The 17,245-nt window shown below is 34.3% G+C and overlaps 1 protein-coding gene across 2 annotated transcripts; it reads left to right on the top strand.

Moving 5' to 3' along the window:
- Window positions 1–4,024: 4,024 nt before the first annotated feature.
- On the top strand, window positions 4,025–10,785 carry LOC124826157 (putative apyrase 7). 2 transcript variants are annotated; one of them, XM_047298928.2, is made up of 3 exons: window positions 4,025–6,212; window positions 9,531–9,861; window positions 10,302–10,785. In XM_047298928.2, exons 1-2 carry the CDS (start codon window positions 4,394–4,396, stop codon window positions 9,836–9,838), a joined length of 2,127 nt encoding a protein of 708 aa, XP_047154884.2. In that variant the 5' UTR covers window positions 4,025–4,393; the 3' UTR covers window positions 9,839–9,861; window positions 10,302–10,785. The 2 variants fall into 2 exon arrangements, with proteins under 2 accessions (XP_047154884.2, XP_047154883.2); XM_047298927.2 differs by having other exon boundaries at window positions 4,026–6,212; window positions 10,294–10,785.
- Window positions 10,786–17,245: the final 6,460 nt, after the last annotated feature.

The raw sequence follows: 17,245 nt of genomic DNA, 5'->3' as shown, positions 1-17,245 counted from the left end.
AATCTAAATAAATCTTAAAAGATAAGGGTGATTACGTAAACAAAAGTCATTAAATTTTATCACTTTTCACGATAAGCAATTTACGGTAGCATATCAAAATAAACAATTTTTAAGATGTTTTTAATTTTTATTTATTCTTAACATTCAAACATGTTAGCAATTATAATAAATATCTTTTAATTAATACATTTCATTTTTACATTTTTTTCCACCTTTTGTCAATTAGTTTTACATAAACACTTTATACACGTTTTTCTTTTGGGTTAAATATGTTTTTCGTCCCTTAAGTATCACACGATTTTGGATTTAGTCCCTACTCGAAATTTTGAAGGCTTTTAGTCCTCATAGTTTTGAAACTCTTACTATTAGTTCTTAAAAATGAACGGAGTTAACTTTCATGTGATGTGGCAAACAGCGAGAACACTCTTATGCCAGCTTCCATCTTCACTCTCTGACACGTTGGTTGTTTAACTTTTGAAATGAGATTAAGTATGTTTAATTTGGAGGAACCTTACTTCGTCATCTCTTATAAATGAAATTTTAAGAAGTTGGGTTCTTCTTCATCATTGCAGTTGGGGGCAAAGAAAGTTGAGGAGGTACATCTGAAGGTCGTCTTCTTGAGGAGGTAAGTTGATAGGTTTTGTTTTGCTCTTCTTCGTGTGAATATAAGGATTGGGGATATAGGGTTTGGTGCTGCGGAATCAGTCTCGGAAAATTCCATCCATGAATTCTCGGTCAAGGTAGAGGCAATACTCATAATCTCAACATCAGAAAACCCTAATTTTTTTATTATTTCAATTTGGAAACAATTATAGAAACGTGAACCTCACCACCCTCCCAAATCTCCTTTCCCCTTATTTCCTAAACCTTGATAAATAACATTAACAGTGAACGATTGCTTTCGTTTGTTGGGATTCTAAATTTGAAGCGTCAGAATCCGTTGGAATGCAGGGAAGTGGCAGTAGCGGTGGCACTGCTCCGTCGTCTGCGCCGGTGAAGCAATATTTGCAGGAGTTCTCTAAGCTGTTTCAGTACTATCTCGACAAATCTACCCCCCATTCCGCCTACAGATGGATTGGGACATTGGTCATGGCATCCATCTACGTCTTGCGTATTATTTACATGTAGGGGTTTTACGTTGTCTCTTACGGCCTCAGAATCTACCTCCTCAATCTCTTGATTGGTTTTCTCTCCCCTTTGGTTGATCCAGAGCTTGATCCCTCCAAATTAAACATACTTAATCTCATTTCAAAAATTAAACAACCAACGTGGCAGAGAGTGAAGATGGAAGCTAGCATAAGAGTATCCTTGTCGTTTGCCACATCACACAAAAGTTAACGCCCTTCATTTTTAAGGACTAATAGTAAGAGTTTCAAAACTATAAGGACTAAAAGCCATCAAAGTTTCGAGTAGGGACTAAACCCAAAATCGTGTGATACTTAAGGGACGAAAATCATATTTAACCCTTTTTTTTTCATCATACAAAAGAAATGTACTTTATACACATTTTGTTGGCACTTTCTTCTTAATTTCTTTATGCACCTCATCACAAAATATAGACTTCCGGAAACTTTGATCCGAAATAGACATGGGTGGTGATATTTCCAAACTTGATGAGTGTTTTTTGTAAAAATATTTCTGAAATTGGTTCAGTATGTTCCGGAAAGTAAAATTTGAAAATTACAAGGAAGAAAAAAATATGATAAGATGCACGAAGAAACAACATTTGGTTTGAGAGAAAGCTATATAAATTTAGTTTTTTAAATCAAAGTTAAATTTATTTAATGTTTTAAACGTATTTTATGATTTTAAATTAATTTTTGATATTTTTTTTAGTATTATTTAAGAAATGTATTTAAAAACTTAAATAAATTTTAAAAAATTATTATTTTTAATAAAAAAAAACATATTTAAGCTTAATACCTAATAAATATAAATAAAGTATCACATATTTATAACATTTTAATGAGTATTTTACTTTAATGGACCTACACTAATTATTAAACTTTTCTAAACACTTCATTAATGATTAATTTGGTGATTGTCGAATCATCGGGGACCAAATAGTACAACTAAATTAAACAAAATAAAACCATTACCAAATATAATGTTTCAACAAACTTTCAAATAGAAAAAATTAGGACAAAACACGATATCAAAATGGTAACTTATAATTATTAATTTGCCACTTTTTCCTATACATGCCTTCTTTCATTATTGTCTTATTATTTTCAAATACGATTGATTTTTTTTATTGTATTTGTATTTTCTCACTGGAAAATAGAGAAAAGAAACATTCATGTTTTTATTTGCATTTTCGAAAGTAATTATCAAAACATCGTTTCGTTTTTACTTTATTTCCTTTTAAATATCTAGACAGAAAGATTTGAAAACAAGGTTTTGAAATTATATTTCAAAGTTACGACAAATTGAAAACAAAATTATTTATGAAAATTAAAATATAGTTTGAAAGATGTTATTTCTTTACTATTATATCAAATGTAACCTAATCCAATTTCTCAAGAGTTTGATAACATATTTTGTAGGTTTAATGTCTCAATAAGTCCCTATTTTTGTTCAGAATTTGAAATAGGTCCCTTTATTTTTTGGCGTCTCAATTGGGTCCTTATTTTTGTTAATTTGATGCAAGTAAATTCTTTCCGTCAATTTCATCAAACGACGTTAATGAATGTGTGACGTGGCCTTACACGTGTCAATACTGTCCTCAGGCCACGTCACACATTCATTAACGCCGTTTGATGAAATTGACGGAAAGGATTTATTTGCATCAAATTAACAAAAATAAGGACCCAATTGAGACGCCAAAAAATAAAGGGACCTATTTCAAATTCTGAACAAAAATAGAGACCTATTGAGACATTAAACCTATTTTGTATTGTAAACTAGAAATTCACCCTGATCTGATAAAAATAATATTAATATTAATAAAAATCATGATATAACCATTATTCAATTTACTCTATTATTTTATTGACAAAATGTCTGTTTTAAAATATTCAATTATTCAAATACCAAATAATTAAGAAATGTAAAAATGTTTTGAAGTTATAAATTTTAGCGAAATAAAATTTCAAAATTTGTGACCTAATTGACCTAATCCAATTTAATTTGAACATAGGTGAGTTGGGTTAGGGTAAATTAAATCTAATAGAAAAAAAATGTAGAAACAAGTGTTATCTTAATTTTTTTTATTGAGTTGAGTAATGGGGTTTTTCCAAATTTAACTCAACTCTACCTGTCTGTATCTCTATTAAATTAAAATATGAAAAGTCTTAAAAAATATAAATAAATTAAGAAATCCATTCACACAAAAGAAAAACATATCAATTTAATCATAAAATCATATAGAAATCTTACTAAAAACATTGCAACGGAAAAGAATGGTTTGTTAAGACATGACAAAGCTCAAAAGAAAAAAAAATATACAGCAACAATGCTATTTAAAATAAACAAAAAACAGAAATAAAAATAGACCATATAAATTTATCATTTCACCTAAGATCTCGAATAAAATTTTCCAAAAACAAAGGAAATGTAATTCTCGAAAAGGATAAGGTAAAATAATTTCTGGTTCAAAATAGTGTTGATTAAAATATGAAAAAGTCGAAAAAAAAAGGGAAATAAATGAAGGAGCAAAAACTGGAAATGGATTTGATCGTTTGGATGGTTTTATCTTAAATTCCAAATGATAAACTTACAATTGGTGTATTTAGGTCACTATCGAAAGACCCAAAGTCCCTTGGAATTGCAATGATGTCTGAATGGTTGAAACCTACGATCAAAACGTTGTTTTACTCTTTCACATACTAATGCTTTGACTCGGTCTTCTCAGTCTGCTTTAAGCTTCATATACATACATAAATATCCTTAATTTCAGACCAAAAATGCCCACAAAAAGCAAAACAAGTTGTTTCAACATCGACATCAAAAACTTAATCAACACAATAAATACAACATAGTTATCAGAACTTCAACTAATACGATACCAAGATAAGAACAAACCAACATTTTTGTCACCTAAACTATCAGAAGAGAAGAGAAGAGCACTGCCATACAATGGATCACACAAATGGGCCTTGGCAGTTAAGCTCATAGGGCCCAAGAAGTAAAGGAAACGCCAAAACTAAGAAAAGAAAGAGGAAGAAAAAACCGGTTTCGGTTGTTGTGGTGTGTGTTTTGCACTCACCAACGACGCAGTTCTGTGCAGAGAGATCTGCGTATATTCTATTTCCGTCTTCACTGCAGTTTAATCTTCAAACTGACACTACCCGACACAACTAATTCTTCACTCCGATCTCATTCAACTCAACCACCATGCACCAATAACCCAAACCCGACCCAACCAGATCCAATCCAACACCGTCTCAGAGACATGGTCTTTGCCAAACTCCAGGGCGCCAAGAACAACCTTCGAATCTCTTCCTCCCTTCAGGATCTATCTTCCTACCGGAACATCGACCCCGAACATGGCCTTCTCCGAGACCCCATCAACGCAAGTTTCTCCAAGACCAAACCGCTCCAGCTCCCCAACCCGGGTCGCCGCAAATGCCTCGTCCCGATCGCGATCATTGCCTTCCTCCTCCTCATCCTTTTCCTTCTCTACAACTTCTACTCCCACCAAGCCTCCCCCAAATACTACGTCGTTCTCGACTGCGGCAGCACCGGGACACGTGTCTACGTCTACAAGGCCCAAGTCCAACAAGCGCACTCCAACAACTTCCCCATCGCCATCCAATCCCTAAAAGACGGCCTCCGGAAGAACCCCGCCAGTGGCCGCGCCTACGACCGGATGGAGACCGAACCGGGCCTTGATAAACTCGTCCACAACGTAACCGGTTTGAAAACCGCGCTCAAACCGCTTCTAAAATGGGCGCAGAAGCAGATTCCAGAAGCTTCCCACAGGTCCACTTCCTTGTTCCTCTACGCCACCGCCGGGGTCCGGAGACTCCCCTTCGATGACTCCAAGTGGCTGCTCGATAATGCGTGGAACGTGCTTAAAGGTTCGCCTTTTGTGTGTCGGAGGGCTTGGGTGAAGATCATTTCCGGCACTGAGGAAGCTTACTTTGGCTGGATTGCGCTTAATTATGACAGTGGCAATCTCGGGGTTGAGCCCCGTAAGGAAACCTACGGTGCTCTTGATTTGGGCGGTTCTTCTCTGCAGGTGACTTTTGAGGGTTATAATCAACAGCATTTCAATAGTGAGACTAGTTTGTATGTTAGGATTGGGTCTGTAAACCATCATTTGACTGCTTATTCTCTTGCTGGTTACGGCCTCAATGAGGCCTTTGATAAGTCTGTTGCGCGTGTTTTCAAGAAGTTTGGGTATAGTGTAGCGGATGCTGTGAAGGGGAATCTGGAGGTTAAGCATCCGTGCTTGCAGTCTGGATACAAGGAGCGCTACACGTGCTCGCATTGTGCTGCTTTGGAGAAAGGAGGGGAGAGTCCTAAGGTTGAGGGGAATGAGAATTTGTTAGGGAAGAAGGAAGGATCGAAGACCGCGGTGACTCTTGTTGGCGTGCCGAATTGGCAGGAGTGTAGCGCGCTGGCGAAGGTTGCTGTGAATTTGTCTGAATGGAGTGATGTTAGTCCTGGGCTGGATTGTGAGATTGAACCCTGTGCTCTTGGTGATAACTTGCCCCGCCCTACGGGACACTTTTATGTGATTTCTGGATTTTTTGTGGTGTATAGATTTTTCAACTTGAGTGCAGAGGCCACGCTTGAGGATGTGTTGGAGAAGGGTAGGGAATTCTGTGAGAAGAGATGGGATGTTGCAAAGAATAGTGTTGCTCCTCAGCCCTTTATTGAGCAGTACTGCTTTCGGGCACCGTATATTGCATCATTGCTTAGAGAGGGTTTGCACATTACTGATAAGAGTATAACTGTTGGTTCTGGAAGTATCACTTGGACACTTGGAGTGGCTTTGTTGGAAGCTGGGAAGGCGTATTCTGTTAGATTTGGCCTTCGTAGTTTAGGCTTGCTTCAGATGAAGATGAATATACCTTTTCTTGTTCCCATTTTGATACTTTCGTTTATTCTTCTGCTTTGTGCTTTATCGTGGGTTGTCAATTGGATGCCAAGATTTTTCCGGAGACAATATCTTCCATTTTTCAGGCATAACAGTGGGTCCAGTGCATCTGTCCTTAATATCCCATCTACATTTCGGTTTCCGCGGTGGAGTCCAATCAATTCTGGTAAGCTAATTGCACAACTGATATATGATTTTTTGATGATCCAATAAATTCATTTTCTGCGCTTACAATACAAATAAACACATGGAAGCAAGCACATTCATAAATATTTTCCCATTGATTTTGATCATTTTCTCTTCTTCACACCTGTTCCACGATCATCATCTTCTTCTTCTTCCTTCTTTGGTCATTGCTTCTTCTGCCATTCTTGAACATCCAGTCCGTATAATATCCATCCAAATGAGAACCCTTTATGTGTTCTCTTTTCCTTCATTCTTAAGCACGAATTCCATCCAGGTACAAGTCAAAGAAGGTAGCAATTAATGTTTCTTCAGAACAGCCACAACCTATTGATTCCTTTTGCTAATTATTCTCTTCTTTTATCTGGTACCAGTAAAGAGAAGATTCAGTCTCTTGACCAAAATGCCTTTTTTTCTCTTAATAATCTGACATCCTGCTTGAGGTGTCGGAGTGTTCGACATGTTTTTGCCACTGACCTCTCTCTGACACAAGCCGACATTCTTAGTTGAAAACGCAACAAAATAGATGAATCTTGTAGCATTCTTCCTTGTTAGGTTATACACCCCATTTTTCGCTACTGATAATTTCTGATGACTTCATGAATGTATTTAATGTAATAGCATGGAATTTCTGCAACTTAAACATGTAGAAGCAAAATCTGTTTTATGCATGAATTATCTTAATCAGATTTTCACAATATGATTCTTGGTATGATCATCTTGTGCATGGGGTTTGCACTTTATGATTGACTGTTAAGAATAGATATTTGTGTTAAGTTTTCTTGCTTTTCAGGTTAAATAGAGTAATGCAAATCCAATTATGCTTTATGCACCTTAGCGTTCTAGTATGTGAAACAAAATTACCTTTCCTTGAAATTCTGTATTGATCATAGATATGGCTAAGTAGAACTTATAAAGGCTTAGGCGATCCTCACCTCATGAATTAGCTTTTGGGGTTGAATTAGGTTTAGGTCGAATTCAAGATGATATTAGAGCCTGGATCCAATATTGAGCTATGCTTAATTATCCAGAAAAGAAATCTAACTACCTGTTTCCACTGCTTTCCCAGTGCAATCTTCCTGGCCTTTGGGTTTTCCCTGGCAATATAGAAAAATTCAATCCTACAATATCCATTCTGCAAATGTCAATCCTAAGTGTGAGATGTGTTGATATCCTACATCAACTGTAAATATGACTAGAGTATAGTTTACAATAGCTTGGACAATTCTTGTATGATTGTTATGAGATAGCTTTTTGAGTTGAGTTAGGCCTAGCTCAAATTCAAGAAGTTTTAATATCTTCATCCCTTATCTGAGAAGAACATTGCCCCAACCTTTCTAGATTGTTCCTACAAGAAGTTAATCACCCCATGTTTTTGTGTTGTGTGTCCACGTTTGCTGCCAATATTATGAAAAATTGCAGCCACTATTGGAGCACAGGGATGAAAGACCATCTTTGCCCCTTATTTTGAGTTTTCCAGTCCATATGCTTTCATGGTGTTTCTTTTTTATTTTATCTGAAGATTCCTATTGGTTTTCAAACCCTCCTCATTCAAAGCCAACACTGATTTCTGTTCAATACAAAAAAAAGCAACCCTTGGACCACTGCTCGATGGCAGTTTTTTTGTCATGCCTGGTGTTTTTCTGGCACACCAAGTGCTCGCAGGCACCCTCTTCTGTGCACCTGCCTGCATTCACGTCTCTTGTCATGCAGGTCTACTGATCTGCTCTGTTCTGATTTGTGGTTGACAACTTGCTCACTAGTCTCTGATCATTTTTATTTTGTTGAGTAGTAAACTATTCCTGAAAAACACTGATGCCGCATGTGAAGGGCATGTCACACTGTCTGACATTGTAGCGATGCCATTTTTTTGACTTGTCAACTTAAATTTAAAATCTTATCTTATTTTCCATTGAGATTTTGTTGATTAAGTAAAAAAAAGGAAACAATTTGGGGACAAAATCCTTCTTCTCAGTTTCGCAGTGCTCTGTTCTTCTGTTATGTCTTCTCCTTCATCCCTCCTCCTTCTCTAGTGAATGCGCTGTTGGTGGCTGTTTGCTTCATTGTCAACTCGTGCCACATCCTCTGTGTGGCTTATTGTGTCGTGGCCTTTAAGATTTGTTTCCTTCTTATCTTTTAGTGTTTTTTAGTCTCCGATGGTTTGTCAAAACAGGAGCATGTCATTCGTTGTGCTTATTCCCCTGCTTGTGCTTTCTACTACAAGGCACTAATAATAATGTTTGTTTTTTAGTTATAAAGCCAACTCCTTTTTATGCTTTTTATTGTATTTATGAAGTTATACTACAACATTAGAAACTTGTGTATAATTGTGAATCTGCTAATTTGTCACTTGATGAACTGGAACTAGAGGCTATGTTTTTCAAAGATGATGATCAAGGAGGACACCAAATCTAGATTTGATCTTTTTATTTTTGGGACAACTAGAAATATTATTACTATGAATTTATTTTTGTGAGACTCATTATTATATGAAATATTATGACATGTTTCATCTTTTATCTTGGAATTTTTTGTAAGAGTTGCATTGTGAAATGATCTCTTGTTCCTTTTTAGTATTGTTTTTATATTCTCAGTTAAATTCTGAATGAATTTATGTTTTACACATTAGCCATGTCGGTGTTGATGCTTCTTTGCTCCTCCATGAGATGTTGGAGTGTCATAATGCTTCCAACACCATCGCACGCCTGACACTTGAACACTGCACATGCATATGATTACTTCTTTTTCTTGTCAGCTTGGACATGACTTGGATACTAGGCTTAATCATAACCAGACACTTCAACGATAGTTATTATGTAAAAATCAATTTACTATTTTAACTCTGATAAAGTCAGCATAAAAAAAAAAAAAAAGAGAGCATACTCTGTAGTATACTAGTATTATTTTGTGAGTCATTATAATAGGGAAAAGTATGATGCTTCGCAAGTTGATTTGGGAATCTTTGGAGTGAATAATCTGTGTTATTAATGTTTAGAGTGAATCTTTGGTAGATGCTATGGCTATGAACTGATGTACTGAACAGTCCCTCCGTAAATGATATTAATTGAAAAACTGTAATTTATATTACTATATCTAGTTATGTAGCATTTGCAATTGTCACAAACGTGCATCATGTACTTCCACAGATACTGAGCTAGGTTTCAGATTCTTTACAAATGATTGTTGAGTTTCTGCTTTTGGATATTTTGAATGTCTTTGTGTAGCCTGTGTACTCTGTTGGTGAAAATTCTTTGTGATTGAGCGAGCTTTGAAGTCATTGTATGTACCTATGGTATTGCAGGGGATAGAATAAAGATCCCACTCAGCCCAAGAGCCGCAGGTTCACAGGGTAGATCGTTTAGCCTGGGACAGGGTCTTGGTGATAACAGTGGCAACATCCAGCTGATGGAGTCTCCCTTTCATCCATCAGCTGGTAGTTTCGTGCATAGTTATTCTTCAAACAATTTAGGGCAGCTGCAGGTTGACAGCAGTAGTATAGGGGCATTCTGGTCATCCCACAGAAGTCAGATGCGTCTGCAAAGTAGGAGATCTCAATCTCGAGAAGACCTGCATTCTTCATTGGCTGAGACGCATATGGTGAAGGTTTAGGGGGTGATCTTCTGAAAACTTTGGTATGCTTACACTGATATCTTCTTTAAAGTTACAGTTTTTTATATAAAACAAAACATTTTTTCCTTTTGGTTATCTTTACCAATTCGTCGTAGGCATTCTTTTTTGTAACATAAGAATAGTTATAGGTAAATTCTAGTAAAGCACACACGCATATTCTTTTTTGTTGATTGTCCTTTCTATATTTTCGAAGTTATTGAGACAAATTTCTTAACAATACTAATTAAGATTTCCACGCATTTCTCTTATGTTTGTAAATGCTGTTGTTCATGAGCTACAACTTTTATGGCTTGACACGAGTAGTAGGCCAATTAAATTGGACTGCTCAACATGAAAATTTTCTGGGCATTGCCTGAACATCTTGTTAATTGTCATCTGTAATGATACTTCTTCACAATTCCATGCAAATTGTAAAACATTGATACATGTCCCAGCATTTCAGTTTTTGTCATGGAGATGATCAAGGGGGCTAAAGAAGAGTTGGCAAGATTGTTTAATTCCATTCTAATTTACATCTTCTGGATCATACTTCTAAACTGATATCTTCCACGAGATGCATAGCACAACAAACAAGTTCTGATTCCATCATTCCTAACCACTCTCCTTTAGTGGCTACTGAGGATCCATGTTCTACTGTCACTGTACAGTTTTCCGGTACCATAAGCCTTTTGATTATGAATGAAGCATCAAAGTGTGGCTCAGAGAATATCTTCAAAGTGATGAGATCAATTCATTTGTGACTATTTTCGTGCCATTTTTTAGAGTAATAAACCTCCATTACTACAGAGAATCTTCCCATGCTTCAAAGGGGACTTGTGACTGGAAAGCTCTAAAAGTTAAATCTCTTAGAAAAGTTGTAATATAGTACAATGCTCACATCTTATATGTCAAATAAGCTATTGAATCCAGTTTTACTTTGCAACCTACTTACTTACTCCTTTTTCGTCCTAAAGACGTTATGCTACTTTCCAATGAAGCAAAGCGTTCAGCTCGAATATTTATACAGCAAACAGCATTCATTACGTTTAGAATTACTATAGATGTTCGGATCCCAAAATAAATAGCATCGATTTTATTGATAGAGAACTCTATCTTTGTCAATGTTTTTGAAATTGTTTTGCGTTCAGAATATTGTTTATTCATCTTCAACTTAGTAAAATTCGTAGTGAAAAATGTAATTATTATGACTTTGATTTTAATGCATTGACAATTTATAGAAATTTTGTATTATACAATATATGACTCGAGTTTGACTGCAAGACCTGAAGGAAATTATAAAAAAATTTAGTTCCTAGAACCATTCAAATGAGCTTGGCAACAGAATAAGTCTACACTCCTACCGAATTATAATTTATGCTAACCATGTACAAAAAATTATAATCTAATTATCTATTATAATTCATATTTAGATAAGTGAGAAAAAGTTATATTGTCGGTAAATTCTAATTCTAAAATGTAATTAACTCTATTTCTTTATTGAGATAAGTTTATCTATTACATAAAATAAGATTGAAAATTTGTTACAGTAATTGTAGCTTGTAACACTGGCTAATATTTCTTTATTCCTGCCTATGAGATGGTGGTTATTACATATATATCAGAATATTTTTAAATATAGTTCTTAACCATTCTTTTGACCTCCATTAACCGATTCTAAGTCAATTATATTTTTACTTAGGGTTTAGGATTTATTTTAAACTTGAAAATTTTCAAAACAATTTATTTATAAGTGGTTAATACAGATTAAGAACCTGGTTAATACATGTCCAACTATTGGTTAATACAATACAACTGTCTAATTATGTATTATTCTATAAATCTGATTGGCTTTAAGGTGTCTAATATGTGGTGTCGAGAGTAATAGATCTTTAAAATTATTTAAATCCTTTAAAATGAATTCTAAGTCAATTATTTTGATTTGGTGTTTAGTTTAAACTTGAAAATTTCCAAAACAAGAGTGGTTAATACAAAATTAAAATTAGGTTAATACATCTCATACTCCTGATTAACGGTATGAATGTATATTATTCTATAGATATGGTTTTTCTTTAAGACTCTTTAAGAACTGTCGAGAGTAAAAAGATTTTCCTTTGTCTTTTTCTCTCCGAAACTGTTAGTCATGCATGGTTATTTTTCTTCTAAAACTCTTAATTGCATGGTTACTTTTTCTTTCCATAACTGATAGATGTGTATATTTATCTTTTCTTTTAAAAAATGTTAGTTGTATATGATCATCTTTTCTTTTCGAAACTGTTAATACTTTTTCTTTCCGAGATTCATAGTCATGCACTTCTTTTCAAAAATGTTAGTTGTACATGGTTATCTTTTTTTTCTGAAACTGATAGTCGTGCATGTTACCTTTTCTTTCTAAAAGTGATAGTCATGCACGATTACCTTTTCTTTCTAAAAATATTAGTCGTCGATTATCTTTTCTATTCGAAACTGTTAGTTTCTAAAAATGTTAGTCGTAAACGATTATCTTTTCTTTCTGAAACTGTTAGTCATGCACGGTTACCTTTTCTTTCAAAAAATGTTAGTAGTCGATTATCTATCTTTTCTTTTCAAAAATGTTAGTCCTACACGGTTCTCTTTTCTTTCCGAAACTGTAGTTATCTTTCTTTCCGGTACTGTTAGTCTTATACAGTTACTTTTTCTCTCCAAAACTGTTAGTCGTATAGGTTACCTTTTCTTTAAAAGCAAACCTTACCTTCTCTTTTCGAAATCGTCGATCACTAACGACAAACCTTTTTTGGGTTGGTGTGCTGGTATATTTTATTTTCATTGTTAACAGGGATTATCTTCTCCCGCTAGTAGTTGTTATTTCTATTTCCATTTCAATCTGTTTCCTTTGAGCTTCTTATACACTTTTTTTTTTGCTGGATTCGTGTTTCTTGGTGAAATTTGTTGGTTAAATTTATTGGTTGTAAGGCTTTTTCATTTTCATTATTTTGTTGCTTAAAGAGAATACCATTTCAGAATGCAAAAACTATAACCAAGAAAGTGGCTATCATTTTTTTTAGTTAGGAGTTGTAACTCTTGAGGAATTGTGCCTTCACTTGGATTCATTTATGATAGTTGAATAATACACCTCATTTGGAGTCCTTACCATTCATGATAGTACGGGCCTTTATGCGAGATAGATTATAAATTTTTCTACATTATTATTATTATTAATTTTCAAAATAAAGTACATAGTACAAAACTGCAAACAACATTTCTGATATGCTTAATGCCCATTTTCTATTATTTTGTTACATTATTACTTTTTTCATCAAACAACATTTCTGATATGCTTAATGCCCATTTTCTATTATTTTGTTACATTATTATTTTTTTCATCCTAATATAGTACTTATTTATAGTACTAAACTACTATGACAGTTGTTTGGGACAAAGGACTCAGGAAATGGGAAAAAATTATTTTCTTTGTTGGTCGATGTCCGGACCAGACCTGTATCAATCATAAATAAATTGCAAACATTCAATTATTGGATATCCTAGAGATGTGTACTGTGTATTTGAGAGTGAAGATGAGGCCAAGGCAGCTATGCTTAATGTCCATATTTTGCGTAGTATGGATATCTTAATTGAATGATTTAGTTATTCTTCTAATTTCATTTTTATTATTAATTTGACTTTGTTAAGCATGATGGTTATGGGATCTATTAAGGATGAGATTTATTAAGGAGATACAACAATAAGATCTGATAACCATATAAGAAATTGACATTAATTTTTAACTAAAACATTAAGATAATGGATTAATAATCTTTAATTTTATATAGAACTTTACTTTCTCATTTTTACTTGATAGATTTATACTTGAAATCCTAATAACCTTCACATAAAAAAACAAATATAGAATCTGAAAAGGTAAATATAGTATGGTGTTGTCTCTTAATTTTGATTCTAATAGGCTAACAATATAATATTTTTTTTGCCTTCATATCTTTTGTTTTGTTTGTCGAATCAGTCTTAGCATTGTGGCAAGGTATGTGCATTGAATGACGGGTTATCGAAAAAACAACAGCATAAACTGAAAAGTACCCGTTTAGCTTGATGCTAACTAGGGAAGACGATAAAAATATTTGTATCAACAATTTATTGTTGTTGGAAAAGTTCAAAATTAAATTTTTGCTTCAACTCTTTGTCCGCAAAGTAAGTTTTATTCAATCACTGCAACATCCAGAGGAATTTCTTTGTCTTTGACATCTTGGATGAGCATAAATACTCAAAGATCCATACATTCAAAACAACAACACATCCATTTAAATCAATTTTGGCAGGGAGTGAGTGACTTTTTTATGCATAATTTCAAGGAAGAAACCAATTTTTCATGGATAGTTTTTGCCTAGTTAAAATTTCCTAAATAATTAAGATCATCTAGATATTTTAACGTTAAGATTTCCTAAATGATTAAGATCATCTAGATATTTTAAGGGGTAGGGGAGTGGGTGAGTTTTTTTTGATGGAGTTGAAACAAAAATTTAATGAATTTAAACTTTTTCAATAACAATAAATTAATTATATGAATATTTTTATCGTCTTCCCCATCATCAATTTCCTAAATGATTAAGATCATATAGATATTTTAAGATGTTGCTTTTTTTGATAATCATGATTCAATACACATACCTTGCTCTACAAGACATGTTTTATCCAAACCAAACCAGACCCTACAAATAAGACAAAAGATATGAAGACATGAAAATATATTATTGTTAGTTTATTAGAGTCAGAAGCAAGAGAGAACACCATACTATGCAAAAAATGGGCATTAAGCATAGCAGCCTTGGCTTCATCTTCACTCTCAAATGCACAATGCATAGCTTTCGGATATCCAATAATTGAAGGCTTGCAGTTTATCCATGATTGATACAAGCTCGGATATAGACTAACAAAGACACAGTAAATTTTTCCCATTTCTTTGGGCCTTCTGTCCCAAACAACTGTTACATTGTTCCCCTTTGACCATGAGCTGGAAATAAGTGTTGTCTTTGAGGCATTTGGTTCAAAGACTGATTTTGATGGAGAGATAGATCTATCAAGTATCGAAAGCAAAATTGGAGCATTAGAATTGGTACCTTCTGATGATTTTTAGTGTTTTTTATTATTCTTTTTTCATATTTAACTTTGCTATCCTTGGTTGATTTGCTCTTTGTGAACTGCAGCCTGTTGAAGAGGTGGTCCAGCAACAACACTGGGGAAGAGGTGCAGCCGTTTTTTTTAAAAAAAATTAACCTTATTTCTTTAGGTTTTTGTTGTTGAGCAACAGCAGCGCCTAACAATCAGCAGGAACAACAACAACACTCGATACGTCGAAGTCGGAGGAAAATCCATCTACCGCACCGTTATAGGTAATTAATACTACCCCAGAAATTGACTAGGTTGTTGTCTTGTGTTCTTTTAACAGCATAATGCAAATGTAAAACATTTCAAGACAAGTGACAAAAGAGTTTGTGTATAATCCCTTAAAAAGTATTGTCTAATTTTAACAACTTTTAAAATGATTCAATACAAACTCACAACAAACTTCAATAATCTCATTGTATGAACCATTAGATCTGCAGTAGAAAAAACAGAAAATATCTAGGGCCTGTTTTATTTTGCTAAGACACAAGGAAGGGAGAGATTGCCACTGTTGTAACTCACAAAATATAATTAAACATAAACCTTATTTGATATTTACACGTGTGATAAAAACATACTATATAGCACCAGAAGAGATTTCAGTTTCATTAAATTCAATGAGCCCAATCGAAATCAAACAAATGAAATTTAGATCACTCTAATTCCAATATTTCTATGCAACAGTAATGAAGTCTAACGAATTTTTTAGATTAACTATATCCATATGGGATGATAAAAAAAGAGGGAAGAATTGAAATCGGGTTAATACATCTCATATTGCTGATTAATATTATGGATATGTATTGTTTTATAGATTCGGTTTGCTTCCAGGGTCTTTACGTAGTGTCCAGACTAAAATATCTCTTATATTATATTGTATGAAATATTCTGATAGGAGTTAGCAGAGTCAGATGCCTTACGCTCTACAAATATACGATATTAATTATTGATTATTGGGTTTGATTACCTAAATATATAGTGCACTAATGGTTAATCAATGGACTTGGCTGCCACAAACCCTATAAATATATAATTGATCTCCAAGTACAAGGATCTTTTCTATCATAATAAAATAGTGACCTCTCTATGAAACATATCTAACTTCAGCGTCGGAGTGTCTTCGCAGGTCAACAACTCATCGGAGTGGATTGCGTTCTCGGAGAGATTAGAGGATCGAAAAAGAGCAGAGCAAGGAAGGACGACCGACCCTTGAACACTTTCAACCGAAACATTTTGGCGTCCACCGTGGGGCCGAGCGACATCCCCACGAAACCACTAGTAACCAAAAGCAATATCGGTCTCGACATCGCTACTTCGAATCAATACCAGGTTTTGCAACAAGAGTAAAAAGTTTCATAATAATTTTAAAGACATGTCTTCAGACCTACGTTCAACATTGTCAAGTTTCAAATGACTTTTCATTATAATTTATAAATTATAATATACTGAAGTGTTTACTTTATCTTGTTTAACTCATATTTTTGTGAGTAAAAGTATCCTGCATAGGAAGGATCGGTCCTAAGTTGAACCTTATCAGGTTCCCATGACTTTTTATTATAATTTATAAATTATAAAATATTGAAGCATTTACTTTATCTTGTTTAACTCATATTTTTGTGAGTAAAAATATTCTACACAGGAAGATTCGGTCCTACGTTCAACCTTGTTAGGTTCCAATGCCTTTTTATTATAATTTATAAATTTTAAAATATTGAAGCCTTTACTTTATTTTGTTTAACTCATATTTTTTGTGAGTAAAAATATCTCGCCATAAAGGTTTAGTCCCTTTTCGCTCGGTTAGTTGGACCACCTATGTTCAACCTTGTCAGGTTTCAATGGCTTGGCTCTTGTGCGAGCAAAACCTGGGCACCTCTACCCTCGTTCAAAGTATCCCGAGCGGTGTTTATTTATATTATCATAGTCAATTTCCTCATCTATTTTGTAGGTCACAAGGCAGTAAAGCACCTACAACTCATTTGTGACACACCTTAACACAGATTCTTCATTTTCGGCCTTCAAATGTTCAACCGAAGACCGAACGGTCTCGCCTGCTCGGCCATTCGGCTTCATAACCCAAATTATTTTGATATTAATTTGATTGGCTATGTTTTTCTGACCATTCAAATTCGAATTGTTATTTTCTCTTCAGTGCAAATAACAGGACCCTACGCACAAACCACTCGACCAACTAGAGCACACCCCTCGGTGATTCTATAAAATGAATCTACCTCGACCAAGGACAACAGAAAGCTCCTC

Source organism: Vigna umbellata, chromosome 1, assembly GCF_029865625.1.
Source record: "Vigna umbellata cultivar VRB3 chromosome 1, Vumbellata_1.0, whole genome shotgun sequence".
Taxonomy (NCBI): Eukaryota; Viridiplantae; Streptophyta; class Magnoliopsida; order Fabales; family Fabaceae; genus Vigna; species Vigna umbellata.
Note: the sequence above shows the minus strand (reverse complement) of the source record. Positions and strands in the feature narration are given on the sequence as shown.